This window comes from Oncorhynchus masou, chromosome 18 (genome assembly GCF_036934945.1).
Source record: "Oncorhynchus masou masou isolate Uvic2021 chromosome 18, UVic_Omas_1.1, whole genome shotgun sequence".
In the NCBI taxonomy this organism is placed as follows: domain Eukaryota; kingdom Metazoa; phylum Chordata; class Actinopteri; order Salmoniformes; family Salmonidae; genus Oncorhynchus; species Oncorhynchus masou.
Window position 1 is genome coordinate 25,606,131 of NC_088229.1, and position 21,514 is coordinate 25,627,644.

Sequence of the window (21,514 nt, forward strand, 5' to 3'; positions counted from 1 at the left end):
GTTCTATTTTGTAGTTCTTAGCCTCTGTCTGGTACAGTTCTATTTTGTAGTTGTTAGCCTCTGTCTGGTACAGTTCTATTTTGTAGTTGTTAGCCTCTGTCTGGTACAGCTCTATTTTGTAGTTGTTAGCCTCTGTCTGGTACAGTTCTATTTTGTAGTTGTTAGCCTTTGTCTGGTACAGTTCTATTTTGTAGTTGTTAGCCTCTGTCTGGTACAGTTCTATTTTGATTTGATTCATCCATTGCTTTGTGCATCATCTTCTAGTTTTGGGGTATCAACTCATTCCATGGAGGGCTGCAGGTTTTTGTTTTTTCCTTTCAATTAAGACCTAGACATCCAGGTAAGGGGATTTCTTTATTAATTATTGACCTTAATTCATCAATCAAGTACAGGGGAGGAGCAAAAACCCGAGGACACTCTGCCCTCTGTGGAATGAGTTTGACACATGGTGTATTGGCATGTAAAATTATTCTTGTCTGACCGATTAGTTTGAGAAACAGCACGGCTCAGATTACACTGCAGCACTCGTGGTGCTTATGGTATTCTCCTTGGAAGATTATTAGCCTACACATTCTAGAGTCTCGCATAGCTAGCTGCTGTTTGTGTGAAGAAAACAGCAAGTGACAGTCACTTAACGAACACGGTTGTCAGTAGATCTGAGGCTCCTGTGTGAGGCAATCAAGCTAGCTGTGTTCTTCTTTCTCTCGCTCTCCCCCACCGCTCCTCTTCTCACCCGTCTCCCCCTCGCCTCTCTCTGCCCCAGTCATCCTGACAGATGAGGAGGTGCAGAGGAAGAAGGACCTGATCCAGAAGAGGAAGGAGGAAGAGGCGGCGCGGGAGGCCTTGAGACCTAGGCTGAACGACGAGCAGAGCCAGGTCATCGCCTCATTGGTGGAGGCCCACCACAAGACCTATGATGACTCCTACTCTGACTTCTCACGCTTCAGGGTCAGTACTGGTCAAACGAGCCGAGCCGCTCACATCCTCACTTTTTTTGCAATATTGTTTTTATATACTAAACCGCAGATATTGCATGATGTTAATGTAATGTTTTACCATTCTCATTTCAAGTGATTATGGGTCTGTTTTATTAATCACTTTTATGTGCACGTTCCAAGACAAATCAAAATATGTTGCATCATGTTAATTGTATGTGTTTGCAGCCCCCAGTGCGAGAGGGCCCAGTAACACGCAGTGCCAGTCGTGCAGCCTCCCTTCACTCTCTGTCAGATGCCTCCTCAGACTCCTTCAACCACTCACCAGGTGAGGGACACATGCTCACGCACATATAGCACTCATACACACCGTATACATGCACCACAATCACATTTTCCATTAGCAAGATGTGTTGGCATTAAACGTCTCAAAGGTCTCCTTACAGTGATAGGGTAAAACCAAAGGCCATAACTTGGCTGTGGAAACATTCACAATCACACCACGCGAGGTTTGTTACACAGCTGCTATGTACCATACATTTGCTTTTATAAAATGCCTGCCTTTGGTGTCTTTTTTAAAAATCTCTCAAACATAGTGTCCAGGTGTACCAAGGTTCTTTAACAACACGTGTGTCCCTGCTTTACTTCTACACCACATAATGGCATAATGGGTAGTACCTTTCATTGTAAACCTGTTGCTTCTTTTAGTAACCATTTCTTTACATTCCCCATGAGCTATTATATTTCTGCTCACTCTGTCTCTCTCTAACTCTCTCTTTCTCACTCTCTCTCTCTCGCGCTCTTTCTCACTCTCTCTGTGTCTCTCGCTCTGTCTCTCACGCTCTGTGTTTCTGTATCGCTCTCTCGCCCTCTGTCTATCTCTCTCTGTGTATGTAGAGTCTGTGGACACCAAGCTGATGAATTTCAGCAGTCTGTTAATGATGTACCAGGACAGTGCAGGCAGCCCAGACTCCAGTGAGGACGATGGCTCCAAGCTCTCTATGCTGCCCCACCTGGCTGACCTGGTCAGCTACAGCATCCAGAAGGTCATCGGCTTCGCTAAGATGATTCCTGGCTTCAGGTGGGACTCTAGCATACCGTGTGCCTCCTAAAGGTGTGGGGTGGAGTTGCCCTTAGATTCTGGTCTTGGGTCAGTTTTGTTTTTCCTCCCACTAATGTTAAAGGTTAGGATTGGGGAAGGGGACGCTGATCCTATATCTGTACGTAGTGGAAACTTTGCCCAGGAGCCTTAATATAGTACATTAAAAGGATTGTGTAGGACACATGATTGCTCCACCATATATCTTTAATTAGGCCATTACACAACAACCTTTCAATCTGAAATTGGATCTTAGTTAGGCTTCTACTGTCCATTAAGCTTGTAATAGTTATTTGTGGGTGGATGACTTCGGTAATTGCATAGCTACATGCTTTGGTGCAGTGTGTTATTATGTATGTAAGGCATTTAATAAAGACCTATGGCTCAGTGGTATTCCTGGAATACACTGGAACAGAGTGGGTGCAACACCAGTTCAGTAAAGGTTCCCTATCCATCTGCTCCCCAGATGCACAGTGCATTCAAGAAGTATTCACACATCACTTATTCTACACGTTGTTACAGCCTCAATTCAAAATGGATTAAGTATATATTTTTTTCACCCATCTACACACAATAATACCCCATAATGACAAATTGAAAACATGTTTTTAGAAATTTTTGCTAATGTATCTATCTAATTTCCATAAGTATTTACACACCTCAGTCAATAGTTTCCAGAAGCATCTTTTTCAGAGATGACATCTGAGTCGTTCTGGGTACCTTTCTAAGAGCTTTCCACACCTGGATTATTCAACATTTGCCCATTTACTATTTTCCTATTTATTCAAGCTTGTCAAGTTGGTTGTGGATCATTGCGAGACAAACAGGTCTTGCTATAGATTTTCATGTCAAAACTTTAATTTGGCTACTCAAGAACATTCACTGTCTCATTGGTAAGAAACTCCAGTGTAGATTTGGCTTTGTTTTAGGTTATTGTCCTGCTGAAAGGTGAATTCATCTCCCAGTATCTGTTGGAAGGCAGACTGAACCAGGTTTTCCTTTAGGATTTTGCCTGTACTTAGGTCTGTTCCATTTATTATTTTTATTCTTAAAAAATACGACTCCCCAGTCCTTAATGATGACAAGCATAACATGATGCAGCCACCACTTGAAAATGTGTTAACACTTTGTAATCAGGACAAAAAGTATTTCTTTAGTGCCTTGTTGCAAACAGGATGCATGTTTTGGAATATATGTATTTTGTACAGGCTCTCTTCTTTTCGCTCTGTCAATTAGGCTAGTATTATTTGCTAACTATGTTGTTGAACCATCCTCAGTTTTCTCCTATCACAGCCATTAAACTTTGTAACTGTTTTAAAGTCACCATTGGCCTCATGGTGAAATCCCTGAGCGGCTTCCTTCGTCTCCGGCAACTGAGTTATTTTTGTAGTGACTTGGTATATTTCTACACCATCTAAAGTGGAAATCTAATTAGCATTATAATAAATATCCCAAACAAAATCTGTCTAAACTAGAGTTATGTTTTTTTGCATGAGCTGCGTCTCAATCCACCGCATCTGCAAATGGCGGCCTTTCACATCTGCGGTGGAAGGTGGCCAAGCTACAGCGGTGTTTGTCCCGAAAATCAGTCTTCTCATGAAAACATCCGAACGGTTTGGCCTGCGTGTCACAAACACAATGGTGTTCTCCATTTTGCTCTACAACCCCCACAAGCGTCACGGGACTCTGCCAACTTCTGTATGTAGCGTCCGAACAGTTCGGGCTACACACTAATATGACCCCTCTTATGGAAAGGTGAGACTCCCACCAACACGTACGTTGGGTATTTTGCTCTAGGATGCTCACAAGACTCGTCTGAAGGTAGCCCGGTAACAGTTTAAAAGAAGTTAGTGCTTTGTTAAATATGGTTCAATATTTAAAAAAAATACAAAACATTGCTGATCATACTTATAAAAGGAAACTATAGAACACTTTAAAACAACATTTTGATTACATTTTGTGCTGTTTGTTCGTGTATGAATCCGTTAAATTATTATATCAAAATATATTTTATATTTGAGATTCTTTAAAGTAGCAACACTTTGCCTTGATGGCTTTGCACACTCTTGGCATTCTCTCAACCATCTTCATAAGTGTGAATTTGTGCTCACCTGGAATGCATTTCAATTAACAGGTGTGCCTTGTTAAAAGTGAATTTGTGGAATTTCTTTCCTTAATGCGTTTGAGCCAATTAGTTGTGTTGTGATAAAGTATGGGGGTATACAGAAGACAGCCCTACTTGGTAAAAGACCAAGTCCATATTATGGCAAGAACAGCTCAAATAAGTAAAGAGAAACGACAGCCCACAAGGCTGTAATGTAACAATGCGAAAAAAAGTCAAGGGCTCTGAATACTTTCCCAAGGGTTTTTTACGCACATCCCAAACTTGATTAGTTTAATACAGTTTTGATGATTTAAGACTTATTTCAAAGAGGTGTCACGAGCCAAACCCTTATCAATAGTCTTGACTACTTGAGTCCAACGCAATGGATATACTGCTTTCTCAGGAATGGGCCAAAATCTCTTAATTTGCGTGAAGAAAAGACGGAGAAAAGGGGGGGGGGGATTTTGGGCTGCCTTCTGAGACTTCGTAGGCGAGTGAGTAAACTCCCACTGTCATCTGTTCTATTGGCCACCGTGCAATCATTGGAAAATAAAATGGATGACCTATGATCAAGATTATACTACCAACGGAACATTTAAAAACTGTAATATCTTATGTTTCACCGAGTTTTGACTGAACTACGACATGGATAATATAGAGCTGGCAGGATTTTCCATGCATGGGCAGGACAGAGAAGCTAGGTCTGGTAAGATGAGGGGTGGGGGTGTGTGTCTTTTTGTCAATAACAGCTGGTGCGCAATGTCTAATATTAACCTGTCTAGGACTGCGGTTCCGCTAGCGAAACCCCAGTCCTAGACAGCCAACAGCCAATGAAACCCAGTCATAGACATCAAATAGCCAATGAAATTGCAGGGCGCCAAATTCAATCAACAGAAATTTCATAATTCAATTTTCTCAAACATACAAGTATTAGGCACCATTTTAAAGATAAAATTCTCCTTAATCCAACCATGGTGTCCAATTTCAAAAAAGCTTTTCGGCGAAAGCAGCACATATCATTGTTAGGTCACAGAAAGCATACAGTGAATTTTCCAAGCAAAGCAAGGAGTCACAAAAAGCAGAAATATTGATAAAATGAATCACTAACCTTTGATATTCTTCATGAGATGACACTCCCGGGACAACATGTTACACAATGCATGTATGTTTTGTTCGATCAAGTTCATATTTATATCCAAAAACGTCAGTTTACATTTGGCTTTGCCTCCAAAACATCCCGTGAATTTAAAAACCTCAGTTTACATTTGGCTTTGCCTCCAAAACATCCCGTGAATTTGCACAGAGCCACGTCAAATCACAGAAATGCTCATGATAAACATTAATAAATGATACAAGTGTTATTCACAGATTTAAATATATACTTCTCCTTAATGCAACTGCTGTGTTAGATTATTTTTTTTACTTTACGGAAAAAGCAAACCATGCAATAATCTGAGTATGGTGCTCAGACGACATACACAACCCAAGAATATATCCGCCATGTTGGAGTCAACATAAGTCAGAAATAGCATTATCAATATTCACTTACCTTTGATCTTCGTCAGAATGCACTCCCAGGAATCCCAGTTCCACAATAAATGTTTGATTCGTTCCATAAAGTCCATCATTTATGTCCAAATTCCTCCTTTTGTTAGGGCGTTTAGTAAACAAATCGAAACTCACGAGGCGCGGGCAAGTCCAGCAGAAATGTCGGACGAAAATTCCAAAAAGTTATATTACTGGTCATAGAAACAAATCAAACGATGTATAGAATCAATCTTTAGGATTTTTAAAATCATAAATGTTCAATAATGTCCCACCTGGAGAATTCATTTCTCTGTAGAAAAGCATTGGAATGAGAGGTAACTTTCTTATGACCGCACATCACGAGACCGAGGCTGCTGGCAGACCTCTGACTCATTCCCCTCCCATTCAGTCCCCCTTCACAGTAGAAGCCTGAAACAACGTTCTAAAGACTGTTGACATCTAGTGGAAGCCACAGGATGTGCAAGATGACCCAAATCCCACTGTATTTTCAATAGGGTTAGAGTTGAAAACCTACAAACCTCAGATTTCCCACTTCCTGGTTGGATTTTTTCTCAGGTTTTTGCCTGCCATATTAGTTCTGTTATACTCACAGACATCATTCAAACAGTTTTAGAAACTTCAGAGTGTTTTCTATCCAATATGACTAATAATGCATATATTAGCATCTGGGACTGAGTAGGAGGCAGTTTACTCTTGGCACGCTTTTGATCCAAATGTGAAAATGCTGCCCTCTATGCATAAGAAGTTTTAAAGGAGTCTCGAGATATTTCTCGCCTGAGGTAGAGTACCTTATGATAAGCTGTAGACCACACTATCTACCAAGAGCATTCTCATCTATATTATTCGTAGCTGTCTATTTACCTCCACAAACCGATGCTGGCACTAAGACTGCACTCAACCAGCTGTATAAGGCCATAAGCAAACAAGGAAATGCTCATCCAGAGGTGGCGCTCCTAGTGGCGGGGACTTTAATGCAGGGAAACTTACTTCTGTTTTACCTAATTTCTACCAGCATGTGCAACCAGAGGGGGAAAAGACTCTAGACCAACTTTACTCCACACACAGAGATGCGTACAAAGCTCTCTCCCGCCCTCCATTTGGCAAATCTGACAATAATTATATCCTCTTGATTCCTGCTTACATGCAAATACTAAAGCAGGAAGTACCAGTGACTGGCTCAATACGGAAGTGGTCAGATGACGTGGATGCTACGCGACAGGACTATTTTGCTAGCACAGGCTGGAATATGTTCCGGGATTCATCAAAGGGCATTGAGGAGTATACCACCTCAGTCATCGGCTTCATCAATAAGTGCATTGACAACGTTGTCCCCACAGTGACTGTACGTACATATCCCAACCAGAAGCCATGGATTACAGGCAACATCCGCATCGAGCTCAAGGAGCGGGACACTTATCCAGATAAGAGGTTAAAACCTCTTGATACTCCCCATCCCGGATCCGGGATCGTGAATAAAGCCTCAGGCTCATTAGCATAACGCAACGTTAACGATTTCTGAAAATCGCAAATAAAATGAAAATAATGCGCCTGCTCTCAAGCTTAGCCTTTTCTTAACAACACTGTCATCTAAGATTTTCAAAATATGCTTTTGAACCATAGCAAATCAATCATTTGTGTAAGAGTATTGCAAGCTAGCTTAGCATTTTGCGTAGCATTTAGCACGCAACATTTTCACAAAAACCAGATAACCAAATAAATAAAATCATTTACCTTTGAAGAGCTTCGGATGTTTTCAATGAGGAGACTCTCAGTTACATAGCAAATGTTCAGTTTTTCCTGAAAGAATCTTTGTGTAGGAGAAATCGCTCCGTTTTGTACATCACATTTGGCTACCGAAACTAACCGAAAATTCAGTCACCAAAACGTCAAAACTTTTTCCGAATTAACTCCATAATATCGACCGAAACATGGCAAACGTTGTTCAGAATCAATCCTCAAAGTGTTTTTTCACATATCTCTTCATTGATATGCAGTTCGTGGAAGCCTGCTTTCCCCTCAGAATCGCATGGAAAAATACCAGCAGCTGAAAATGACGCACCAATTTCGACGGAGGACACCGGGCGGACACCTGGAAAATGTAGTCCCTTATGGTCAATCTTCCAATGATATGCCTACAAATACGTCACAATGCTGCAGACACCTTGGGGAAACGATAGATAGGGCAGGCTCATTCCTCTCGCATTCACAGCCATATAAGGAGACAATGGAAAACAGCCTCAAAAATCCTGCTCATTTCCTGGTTGCCGTTTCATCTTGGTTTTGCCTGTAGCTCCCGTTCTAGGGCACCCACAGACAATATCTTTGCAGTTCTGGAAAATTCAGAGTGTTTTCTTTCCAAAGCTATCAATTATATGCGTAGTCGAGCATCTTTTTGTGACAAAATATCTTGTTTAAAACGGGAACGTTTTTCATCCAAAAATGAAATTGCGCCCCCAGAGTTTCAAGAGGTTAAAGAAATCCTGCTCGGCCCTCCGATGAACCATCAAACAAGCAAAGCATCAATACAGGATTAAGATTGAATACAGGATTAACGATTGATGCTCGTTGGATGTGGCAGGGCTTAAACTGTTACGGACTACAAAGGGAAACCCAGCCACGAGCTGCCCAGTGATGCGAGTACCAGACAAGCTAAATTACTTTTATGCTCGCTTCGAGGCAAGCAACACTGAAGCATGCATGAGAGCACCAGTGGTTCTGAACGACTAAGTGATAGCGCTCTCGGTAGCCGAGGTGAGCAAGACCTTTAAACAGGTCAACATTCACAAAGCCTCGGGGCCAGACGTATTACCAGGACTTGTACTCTAAGCATGCGCGGACAAACTGGCAAAGTGTCTTCACTGACATTTTCAACCTCTCCCTGACTGTAATATCTACATGTTTCAAGCAGACAACCATAGTCACTGTGCCCAAGAACACTAAGGTAACCTGCCTAAATGATTACCGCCCTGTCGCACTTACGTCAGTAGCCATGAAGTGCTTTGAAAGGCTGGTCATGGCTCATATCAACAGCATCCTCCCGAATACCCTAGACCCACTCCAAATTGTATCGGGGCACCCTGTGTATAGCCCTGTTGTTATTTTTGTAACTTTTTATTATTTTTTTACTCATATTTATTTGGTAAATATTTTCTTAACTCTTTCTTGAACTGCACTGTTGGTTAAAGCTTTGTAAGTAAGCATTTCCCGGTAAGGTCTACACATGTTCTATTCAACACAGGTGACGGTTTGATTTCCATTGGGCAGGACAAAAACAACTGCCTTTATTGAGAGGAGGAGGCTATATGCTTGTTTTTTAAGCAAATGAAACGAAATGGGTAAGAAATGTTATTCAGACTTTGGTCTTAGAAAGCATTCAGGTAAATGGCTGAATCCTGTATTTGTGACGAAGGGTTAGATCACCGGTGTAAACAGATCTCCATTTCTAGCCATGTCAGTCAGTGTTGCATGTATTCAGGATTCCCTTTGTGTCGGAGGATCTGTTTAGAATAACCTGGCTGGCTGTGTGTTAGCCACACTAACAAAGGCTGTCAGGCTCATGATGACTCATCATAAGAAGGGAATAGGCACAGAGGCAGAGCGGATAGAGTTTCCCGTTAGTTTGGTGTTCGTACCGGTGTGTGAATATGGAAGGTTGGATGAGGTAAAACCTGTGTGCTCATGCCTCCAATAGCAACATTTAAGTGAAGCACACGCTGCAGTGCACCATGGAACGCTGTTGTCCCGGTAACCATAAAATAATTGTACTACCTGTCCTTTCCGGTCTCCCCCTCCCTTAGAAAATTCTAGAAAACAGTGCTCATTCAATTCGTTCATCTGTGTATACAAAAAATAGAAATGAGCAAAAGATGAAAATTAAATATTTGTCAGAGAATGACAGAGGCAATTCCAGTTTCAAGGTTAAGAACTACTTCATTTAGTTTAGAAATAGAAGAATGACATCGCCCAATGTGCTGTAAGATTCCAGCCTTTGATTGTTGTTATACCGATTCCCTCATCTTTTGGTACCAATGAAACACTGTCTCTGCCATCAAATCTGGAATGAATTTCACATTGGGAGAAATAGGTTGCTATTGCCACAGTTTCTCATCAGGTAAAGTAAAAGAAGATAAGGCCCTCTGTGTATGATGGGGTGAGGGCACCCTGTCAATCTGCATGTTTGGCTCAATACATGTATTGTGTGTTTCCAGAGGGCTGACTGCTGAGGACCAGATCGCCCTGCTGAAATCCAGTGCCATCGAGATCATCATGCTGCGTTCCAACCAGTCCTTCAACCTAGAGGACATGTCCTGGAGCTGTGGTGGTGGTCCTGACTTCAAGTATTGCGTCAACGACGTCACCAAGGGTGAAATACATGTACACACACACACACTCTACACACTGTACGTACACTCCCCGACGCATGTTTAAATTTGGCTCGATACTCCATCTTTTTGGTTTTGAGATCAAATGTTTCATTTAAAGCAACTGTGCAAGAATGCCACCTTTTTATTTTAGGGTATTTTCATATCTGTTTTACTGTTTAGAAATGGAAGCACTATGTACAGTGCATTTGGAAAGTATTCAGACTCTGACTTTTTCCACATTTTGTTAAGTTATACTTATTCTAAAATGGATTAAATAGTTTCCTCAATCTACACACACTACCCCTTAATGACAAAGCAACAACTGGTTTTTAGAAATGTTTGCAAATGTATAATAAAAAAATATGAAATATAACATTTACATAAGTATTCAGACCCTTTACTCAGTACTTTGTTGAAGCACCTTTGGCAGCAATGACAGTCTCCAGTCTTATTGGGTATGACGCTACAAGCATGGCACACCTGTATTTGGGGAGTTTCTCCCATGCTTCTCTGCCAATCCTCTCAAGCGCTGTCAGGTTGGATGGGGAGCGTCGCGGCACAGCTATTTTCAGTTCTCTCCAGAGATGTTCGATCAGGTTCAAGTCCGGGCTCTGGCTGGGCCACTCTAGGACATTAAGACTTGTCCCGAAGCTACTCCTGCGTTGTCTTGGTTGTGTGTTTAGGGTCGTTGTCCTCTTGGAAGGGGAACCTTTGCCCCAGTTTGTTTCTGAGCACTCTGGAGCAGGTATTCATCAAGGATCTCTCTCTACTTTACTCCGTTCATCTTTGCCTCGATCCTAACTAGTCTCCCAGTCCCTGCCGCTGAAAAACACCCCCACAGCATGATGCTGCTGCCACCACCATGCTTCACTGTAGGGCTGGTGCCAGGTTTCCTCCAGATGTGACGCTTGGTATTCAGCCCAAAGAGTTCAATCTTGGTTTCATCAGACCAGATAATTTTGTTTCTCATGGTGAGAGTCCTTTAGGTGCCTTTTGGCAAACTCCCAGCATGTGCCTTTAACTGAGGAGTGGCTTCTGTCTGGCCACTCAACCATAAAGGCCTGATTTTGGTGGAGTGCTGCAGAGATGGTTGTCCTTCTGGAAAATTCTCCCATGTCCACAGAGGAACTCTGGAGCTCTCTCAGAGTGACCATCGGGTTCTTGGTCACCTCCCTTACCAAGGCCCTTCTCCCCCAATTGCTCAGTTTGGCTAGGTAGCCAGCTGTAGGAAGAGTCTTGGTGGTGCCAAACTTCTTCCATTTAAGAATGATGGAGGCCACTGTGTTCTTGGGGACCTTCAATCCTGCAGAAATGTGTTGGTACCCTTCCCCAGATCTGTGCTTCTACACAATCCTGTCTCGGAGTACTACAGACAATTCCTTCAACCTCATGGCTTTGTTTTTACTCTGACATGCACTGTCAACTGTGGGATCTTATATAGACAGGTGTGTGCCTTTCCAAATCATGTCCAATCAATTGAATGTACCGCAGGTGGACTCCCAAGTTGTAGAAACATCAAGGATGATCAATGGGAACAGGATGCACCTGAGCTCAATTTTGAATCTCATAGCAAATGGTCTGAATACTTTTGTAAATAAAGGTATTTCTGTTTTTTATTTTTAATACATTTACAAACCTCTTCGCTTTTTCATTATGGGGTATTGTGTGTATGTCGATTGACGAGGTGGAAAAAAATATTTTTTTACATTTTAGAATACGGCTGTAACAAAACAGAAGAATTCGTAAGTATTTGAACAAATTCACTTATAGTGTATTAAATTAGTCAAGAGTTTTAGTATTTGGTCCCATATTCATAGCACACAATTACATCAAGCTTGTGACTCTACAAACGTGTTGAATGCATTTGCTGTTCGTTTTGGTTGTGCCCAATATAAAAATGAATGGCAAATAAGGAATGATCATTTTGGAGTCACTTTTATTGCAAATAAGAATAGAAGATGTTTCTGAATGCTTCTACATTAAAGATGCACTATACAGAAATTGCTCCACAATTTCTTTGTTGCTAAAATTCTAATAGTTTTTCCAAATTTTGGTTTGTGATGAAAGAAGCATAGTGTATCATTGTACCATGTAAACCGCTGTGAATTATATTTTCCGCAGTTTAAAACTGGTGTACAAACCCGAAAGTAAAAGACGCAGAAACAAAGCTTAAGAACGGGAAATGGAAATGTCGCACATAAAACAGATCTACCGCTTCTTAGACTTGCGTTCAATGAGAATGACAGATCTATAACACACTTTTCTAAGTTGAATTTAGTCTGGTCGCCCAAAAACTGACATATTGCAGCTTTAATGTAGATGCTACCTTGATTAGGAATAGTTGAGCAATAAGGCTAAGAGCTTTCAGGCACAACGCAACGCGGATGAGTGAGAATGTTAGAGGGACAAAGACCTTACACCCCTCCTGTTATTGGTAATGGTGAGAGGTTAGCATTTTAGGGGGGAGATTATCTTTATTATTTTGGAGTATAATCATCATTATTCAAGATTCATTCATGGTTATCCCTAGTCATGGCAGCATCCACATTAATGTAGAAATGTTCAGAAACATTAATTTCATTTTTCAATAAAAGTGACTCCAAAATGACACTTATTCACCATTCAGTTCCTATTGGGCAAAGCATAATACAAAGCACAACCAAAACAAACTGCAAATGCATTCACGTTTGTAGAGTCACAAGCTTGATTTAGACATTGTGTGCTTGGAATACGGGACCAAACACTACGCTTTTGACTACTTTAATACACTAAGTGAATTTGTTCAAGTACTTAGTGTACCTGGAGTATCGAGACAAATGTAAACATTTTAGCTTCACTGTCCAAATAAATATGGAGGACCGTGTAAAACCACAATGAGCACACACTTAACCCACTGTCGGCCCCTCCCTGTAGCGGGTCACACTCTGGACCTGTTGGAGCCACTGGTGAAGTTCCAGGTGGGCCTGAAGAAACTCAAGCTCCATGAGGAGGAACACGTGCTGCTCATGGCCATCTGCCTGCTGTCTCCAGGTATCTGCCCGCTTGCTGTCATGTGTACTTGTTAGTGTGCTTTGCATGCTTTTGTACATGTTTGTGCGCACATGTACAGCATCTGTTTGTATGGTATTTTTGTGTGCATTCCCCTCTCTCCACCCCTCCTTTTAAGGGCCTCTCTCTCCTCCCTGTAGATCGACCTGGGGTGCAGGATCACGCTAAGATCGAGGTTCTCCAGGACCGTCTGTCGGAGGTGCTCCAGGCCTACATCAGAGTGAACCACCCAGGAGGGCGGCTGCTCTACGCCAGGATGATCCAGAAGCTGGCCGACCTGCGCAGCCTCAACGAGGAGCACTCCAAGCAGTACCGCTCGCTGTCCTTCCAGCCAGAGCACAGCATGCAGCTCACCCCACTGGTGCTGGAGGTGTTTGGGAGCGAGGTGTCATAGCAGCCCCTCTGACCCCTCCCCATGAGGGACCCCCAAGATGGCGTTGAGTTGCTGGATTGAGGGTTCAGCGATGGAAGGGTATCTGAGGGGGGATAGCCGAATGGACCTGACAGTGTCACTGTCATAGAAGGTTTTGGGGGGGGGTTAATTAGGGGATTATGGGTAAAGAGAGTGAGGGGCTTTGATAAGGTTGGAATTTCCCATTGATAAGAAAAAGGGAATTTCAAACAGAATGTATTTATAAATATATATACATACATACATAAGCTAATATCTATATTTAAAAAAAGGTTGTTTCGATTAAAACAAATGGATGAGTAATCTAATGTATATTATAGGATATGTAGGCCCTATTTGTGTGCATATGAATGTGTGTATGTGTTGACATGGTGTTTCAAATGTAAAAAATGTAATGCATGCATACAAGCATACACGCACAGACACACCCCGAGTAGAGTGTGAGGGGCCTTCTATTTTTGATGTTTGTATATTGAATGACCACAAGAGGGTGTTGTGCACAGGCTCTGACTGAGTGTTTAGTAGTGGTACTAACATCTGTGTTTCAGTGACAGTTAATGGATTGGTTAAAGTGTAGGCTACATGGGATATTATGTGTGGGAAACTATTTGGATCTGTTGCCCCTTCAAAATATATACATTTGCCACTCAAGAAGCTCTTGCCTTCATAAGAGGAAAGAGCAACATGTTTTTAGTTCATTTTCATTATGGATTATTAGCTAGCTAAAATAACATGAGCTAATCTGACTTAGTAAGGTGGCCAACGGCCATGCCTCAAGGAGAAGTTTGCCGTTACTAAATACATATGTACAGTTGAAGTCGGAAGTTTACATACACCTTAGCCAAATACATTTAACTCAGTTTTTCACAATCCCAGTAAAAAGTCCCGGTTTTAGGTCAGTTAGGATCACCACTTTATTTTAAGAATGTGAAATGTAAGAGAATGATTTCTTTCAGCTTTTATTTCTTTCATCACATTCCCAGTGGGTCAGAAGTTATATACTCAATTAGTATTTGGTAGCATTGCTTTTAAATTGTTTAACTTGGGTCAAACGTTTTGGGTAGCTTTCCACAAGCTTCCCACAATAAGTTGGGTGTATTTTGGCCCATTCCTCCTGACAGCTGGTGTAAATGAGTCAGGTTTGTAGGCCTCCTTGCTCTCACACGCTTTTTCAGTTCTGCCCACACATTTTCTATAGGATTGAGGTCAGGGCTTTGCGATGGCCACTCCAATACCTTGACTTTGTTGTCCTTAAGCCATTTTGCCACAACTTTGGAAGTATGCTTGGGGTCATTGTCCATTTGGAAGACCCATTTGCGACCAAGCTTTAACTTCCTAACTGATGTCTTGAGATGTTGCTTCAATATATCCACGTAATTTTCCATCTTCATGATGCCATCTATTTAGTGAAGTGCACCAGTCCCTCCTGCAGCAAAGCACCCCCACAACATGATGCTGCCACCCCCGTGCTTCACGGTTGGGATGGTATTCTTCGGCTTGCAAGCCTCCCCCTTTTTCTCCAAACATAACAATGGTCATTATGTCCAGACAGTTCTATTTTTGTTTCATCATACCAGAGGATATTTCTAAAAAGTACGATCTTTGTCCCCATGTGCAGTTGCAAACTGTAGTCTGGCTTTTTTTATGGCAGTTTTGGAGCAGTGGCTTCTCCCTTGCTGAGCGGCCTTTCAGGTTATGTCGATATAGGCCTCGTTTTACTATGGATATAGTTACTTTTGTACCTGTTTCCTCCAGCATCTTCACAAGGTCCTTTGCTGTTGTTCTGGGATTGATTTGCACTTTACGCACCAAAGTACGTTAATCTCTAGGAGACTGAAGGCGTCTCCTTCCTGAGCGGTATGATGGCTGCATGGTCCCATGGTGTTCATACTTGCGTACTATTGTTTGTACAGATGAACGTGGTACCTTCAGGCATTTGGAAATTTCTCCCAAATATGAACCAGACTTGTGGAGGTCTACAATTCTTTTCTGAGGTCTTGGCTAATTTCTTTAGATTTTTCCCATGATGTCAAGCAAAGAGGCACTGAGTTTGAAGGTAGGCCTTGAAATACATCCACAGGTACACCTCCAATTGACTCAAATGATGTCAATTAGCCCATCAGAAGCTTCTAAAGCCATGACATAATTTTCTCTTTAAAGGCATAGTCAACTTAGTGTATGTAAACTTCTGACCCACTGGAATTGTGATGCAGTGAATTATAAGTAAAATAATCTGTCTGTAAACAATTGTTGGAAAAATGACTTGTCATGCACAAAGTAGATGTCCTAACAGACTTGCCAGAACTATAGTTTAAAAAGAAATTTGTGGAGTGGTTGAAAAAGAGTTTTCATGACTCCAACCTAAGTGTATGTAAACTTCCCACTTCAACTGTGTGCAAGCCTACAAAAAAAAACAGTTGTCCTCTTTAGTCAAACCTGTCTCATGACTGTAGTAATTACTCAAACTTTTTAATCTAATCTGAAGATGCTTTTACCGCTAGATCAGATCAAATTCTAATCATGAAATGAAATACAATCACATTCACTCCCACCAGTTTGTTTGAGAGCCGTTTGGTTTTGCTTAGTAGGTCGAAGGGTCAGCATATCACAGTTGTGTTCTGCAGGTCTGGCTCTCCCTCTTGTGGTCATTGCCTGTAAATACCACTCATTTCTGTACATAAGGAAGAAGATGGCAAATACTAAGATAATTCAGTTGAGAAGTATGCTCTGGAGATATATGCAAAAATGAGATGGACTATTTTCTTATGTTGTACCTCTCTTTGAGGTCTCAATAAGCTTTGACAACTATATATCTATACTTGTTTTGATGCAAACTCATTACTTTGGACTGGTTTGATTTTAATCAAGATTGTTTCCTAAAATCAGCGTTCATTCAGCTGCGTCAAGACCTTCTCACATACCAAGGAGACGTTCTGACTCAACCTGCTGCTCTGTAAAGCTGCTCTGTAAAGCTGCTCTGTAAAGCTACCACACCATTGGAACCAGGAAAAAGACAACAATCATGCGCTTTACTACTAACACTGCCTCAACTCAAACTGACAAGGATACAGGCCAATCAATCAGTCACCGTAGCGACGGGCATGCCTCTCTTCAACAAGCCAACCAACGCCTCTTTTTCTGCAATAGAACAGCAGCCAGCCTCGCAGGACTCTTCATAGCTTTAACGCGACCGCAGCCATTCAGGCCCAACTCGATGGTTGTAGTGCACCAAGGGCTGATGGGACTGAATTCGTGTGTAGTGGCTTTGAATATGTCACTCTGATTGATAGGTGACGTCCCTTACCTAGGAAGTGACTGACACTGAACTGATCTAGCGAGGAGCACTTGGGGAGTTGGACTCGGGAGTGAACCCTGAGACTGTATAGCAAATTTAAAGATGAATTTTAGAATAAGAATCATAGAATACCGGTGTGCAGAGCGTATATTAATATGTCCTCCTCCCGGCCCAAAGTGGTTTTCTCACACTGCAGCCCTTGTCCAGACCCCATTGTGTGTAAGCCAGGTCATGTGGAGACAGCTGGCTTTTTTTTAACCTATCACGTATGCATAAACCAATGTAAAGGAATGTAGGGAAGATGGGGTCAGGGGCTCTAATGGGAGGAACTCCTCCAAGAGCTATCTGCCTGCTGCCAAGCTGGCTCAGAAAGACACACCCCAAAAACTGCACCCCTCTCTCCCGACGCAGGTCAGCAACTTCACCTCGGTAGCCTTACAAAACTCTCAGTTCAACATTTAACAGATACCTCATTGAAACTGAAAACGTTCATAATAGCATAGAAGGGAACCAAACGTAACACAGTGACACACACACACACATATGCATACATCCACACACACGCCATGACTTTCTCTTCGGCAACCTCTGCAGTGTTCTGTTTTTCGTCAAGTTCTTTGTTTGAAGTGAAACTGCCAAGAGAGATGCGTTGCAGACCCAGTATAGAGGGATCCCATTGTTTTCACACACAGGGTGTCGGTCTGTTTTTCTTTATCACAGCAAGACAATCATGTGTACAAGAGGCAGGCTGCAACATTTCACACAGAAAACTATGAGTCATAGTGCGTCTGACTCCATGGTTCCCGCTGCCACTGTGTCCAGTCCTGCTCAGTATTGTTATTGAGAGGAATAGGTGATGCTGAGGAATGACTAATAATATGTATGTCATGCAGTCACCACAGCTGATTTGAGGCAGTGTCTCTGTGATCAGTGCCTTGTCAGGTTTACCGACATGAAATAACCTGACTTGGCAAAAATATTACATAGAAGTAAAAAATGTCTTGTTTCAGTGTAATATTAAGCTCTGTAAATGGTTGCAGACAGATCCCTGATGAGGCACTGCTCACAGCGGCCCAGCATACGTTTTTGGTGGCTCTGTTGTATTCCTCTGGTGACGTGTGAAGCCAGCAGAATTCTGAATAGAGTTGCAAAAAACTTTTATTGAAAGTTCCTGGAATTTTGCAACCCTAATCCTGAATCCCAGTTCGAGTTGATTGTATACAGAGTTGTGCCGCCAGGCGCTGTGTTAACCAAAACAAACTACCTCTCCCACCCGCACATGTATTTTTGGCATGATTGTTTCATCTATTTTAACACTAATTCATTTTATTTATTCCTTTTACTTCTCAAATGCTGGATGATTTACCTCAACACATCTCAAAATAAGCCTACAGATCAAGAGGGGGCTGTCGCCACTCCACGTCTCTTAGTGTTGGGGGGGGGGTTGAAATGGCTCCTCTTTTTATTAAGTGTCGCCTTCAATGCATTGATGCTAACAACTTGGTTTGGACAGCTTGTAGCTGGGATATTATGACATTGCTTCCTCAATCTCGAGGCCTCAGTTAGCGTCAGTTAGCAATCATACACAGTTAGTAGGTGTATGATGTAGTGTCAAGATTTATGAAAGGTTTTATGAAATGGTTATGTTGGGATCCTGTCTTGATGTTTTAGTTGTCTCTGTCTTGTGTCTTTGCCATTGCTTGCTCAGGCTGCTCTCAGCAAAGTGTTCTACTGCACCTCTTACTCATAGCTCATCGCTCTGGAATCCAGGTCTTTAAAGTAACACGCTGACGTACAGGACACAGCCCTATGGTGGCACAGTGCTTTACCAACAAAGCATGCTGTTTAAATGTTTCTGTAAAGGACTCAAGGAAGATGTGTGTGGGTATAATCATACTTTCAACCCCCCCTTCCTATGTCTTTATTTTCTTCTTGAAAGGCAAAGTTTTTATTTGGCTCGAGAGCGATGAGAAAATATATGATGGAAATTGTATATCTCTGAGGAGGAAAGCCTCTTTTAGTCTGTAGTCATATTGGTCACTTTTGGAATCTTTTTGTTTTTCTGTGATCATTATCTTCTACCTCTTAATATGCGCTTGCTTACACACATGTCACAAACAAACACAGAACTACAATATGTCCACACTTTCACCAGCAGTTTTTGCCAATGATATACTCATGTTTCTGTCTCTGTGCTCTGACTTACGTCTGAATTCTATTACTGATGATCACTATAGCAAATCTGTAATGATTTAGGCATTGCAGGGTCATTTAACAGTTTGTCTTTTAACATTGAATGCACATTTTAGCTCCGTTACCTTGGTGTGCCTAGAACCCAGAGCCTTATTTTAGGACAATATCAGGGGTTTAATGAAACCAATTACTTTTTTCCCCCCTGTTTTAAGACCTAGTTCAAGTGGCTTTTCACAACTACATTCCTTTTATTGTCAAATCAATCTTTAGTGGTTTCGAGAATAACCATCGGCTCACCCCTTCTGGGAAGCACATGTCAAATGATGATCCACCGGACGTAAATATGCTTCACTTCTTTAAAGCTATCGGGCTCTCTTTAGACAGATCCCTTAAAACATAGGTGATGCTTTAGGGACGTACATAACATGTATATAGACACCATGTCACACCTGACCGTTTTTATTTAATACTATAGACCATCATAGTGCATTGCTCTGCAGAGAGGATGTGGTTCAGTATATTTGTGTGAAATATAACAAATGGCCATTCTTCCTCATATTTATGTTAAGTGCCATGCTATGCTAACGTAGTTGTTATTAGAGCCTATGTATACTTCTGCCAAATACAGTTGGTACGCTGTATGTGGCGAAAGTGTCACTGGAATGGAAGGCTGTGTGAACTGTTCTGAATCTTTACTCCTATTGGATGCCAGTAAATAGGTGTTAGCAAGCACTAGTGGTCGAGTTCTCCTTTTGTATGTTTGTTTCTAATCCTAACCGTTTTCCTTGATGCGTTCTCAAAGGACAATATGTTACTATTGAGTTTATGAAGTAGCATCTGAATTGATCTTGTGAAAACAATGCAACATAAACTGGTAAAGTCTTGGACTAGTTGGACGTGGAATTTTGTTGACTGTGACTTCTGCTAACCATACCATTTCTCATTAGTAATCAATCATTGTAATTGATCTCAAAGTCCCAAGATAAGTACTTTTATACATGCACACCATGTAATTCTCAAGACTCGATGCTTCAAACTGTCTTTCAACATAGCCTTGTCATTGATCTAATTGATAGTATTATCATTGTCTTTGTTCAATCACCGCCCGTTCTGTATCTTTTACGTTTCTTTTATTCTTAAGTTGATCCATTGTACATTGATTTATGTGCATTGTATGTAGTATATAATGTTTTGGAAAATCACAAATAAACCGCTGTACATAATAATGCAAAGATCATGTGTATTTTCCTATTTTCTCAAGAAGAAACATACTAGATTTGTTACCCTCAAGGAGGGCCTGTATAAGTCTTGAACATTTGAATTGATTTGTATACATGGCACAAAAGCTCTTGCTGTTTCTTGATGCCTTCTTCACCAAAATAGTTGCTCTTGTTTTGTCCCATTTTGCCAGTAGAGAGAGCTAGTCTCCTGCTTAGTCAACTTCTTTCTCTGTCAACTGGCCCACCTCCCCAGTCATTTTGGGACTAATGTGAATCATGCATATATGAATGGGTTCTAGGGATCAGCGAGAGGCCGAGTGGGGAAATCAAATTAGGGTTTTGTTTGTCAGTGCACATACGTAGTTGGTTGGTGGTTGTGATCATATGGCTTGCCTTCTGAAAGTTTAACGTGTGAGATTTGTAAGTGCAATTCAGTGTGTGTGGGTGTGTTTTTAAATCGCCCTTACTTTACACATTCAAATTGTGCCCCATTATTGCTGAGCAGATGCATTCACAAGGAGGAGGAGGCCGGCTGTTTGGCTTCTTTTATGAAAGTCATCCAAACATCATTAGGCCAATCTCTGCAATGTGACTGTCGAGAATGACTTCGATGTACAGGAGTCTGTACTTCCTGCGAGAGGCAGAGAGATGGTTGAAGAAAAGGAGAGACAATTCTGGGATATTTCTTCTGAGATGCAAAAGAGAAAATAATTCCTTAGTCTCGACTTGTTGGCATCGTAGGCTTGTGGGGTTAGGTCTCAGCACAGCGTCTGTGGCTGTGAGGTCCAATCCATGAGAGGCAGACTCAGCCACAGATGTCACATTTGTAGGCCGGCCCGAATGTTGTTACCTCTTTGCTTCTCTGTTGAGCTAAGGCTAGTTTCTCTTGTCTGCAGCCCTCTGGGAAGTCCCTGCTGCCAGTGGAGACAATCCTAGGCGGCATCTTCCCAGGTGTTGACGATGATGGCAAAGGACTTGAGGTCTTGCTTGCAGACATCTTTATAGTGTAGCTGTGGGTGGTCAGTTGGTCTCGTTCCAGCAGACAAGTCTGTATAGAGAATATTAATTCCGACGAACGTGGCCCAGCCTGCGAAGTCGTCGCTGCCTCCGAGGGAAGATACTGGGTAGCTGTGCTCTCTCCAAGTGATGTCCAGTATTCGCCTCAGGCGGTGCAGGTGGAAGTTGTTTTGCCTTCGCTCTTGTGAGTATATGGTGTCCAGGTTTTGCTGCCATACAGGAGCGAGCTGGTGACACAAGCTTTGTACACCTGTACCTTTGTGTGTTCTGTGGTTGTTC

At 41.9% G+C, this 21,514-nt stretch overlaps 1 protein-coding gene across 3 annotated transcripts in view; it reads left to right on the forward strand.

The window, feature by feature from the left end:
• The window catches only part of LOC135504302 (vitamin D3 receptor A), an 85,511-nt gene extending 65,281 nt beyond the window's left edge, over positions 1–20,230 (forward strand). For all 3 annotated transcript variants that reach the window (XM_064922725.1, XM_064922726.1, XM_064922727.1), the window contains 6 exons: positions 764–948; positions 1,164–1,263; positions 1,833–2,016; positions 9,895–10,049; positions 12,964–13,080; positions 13,239–20,230. In XM_064922725.1, coding sequence (XP_064778797.1) covers positions 764–948; positions 1,164–1,263; positions 1,833–2,016; positions 9,895–10,049; positions 12,964–13,080; positions 13,239–13,492 — 995 coding nt within the window. In that variant the 3' untranslated portion in view covers positions 13,493–20,230. The remainder of the gene's footprint in view (positions 1–763; positions 949–1,163; positions 1,264–1,832; positions 2,017–9,894; positions 10,050–12,963; positions 13,081–13,238) is intronic.
• Positions 20,231–21,514: the final 1,284 nt, after the last annotated feature.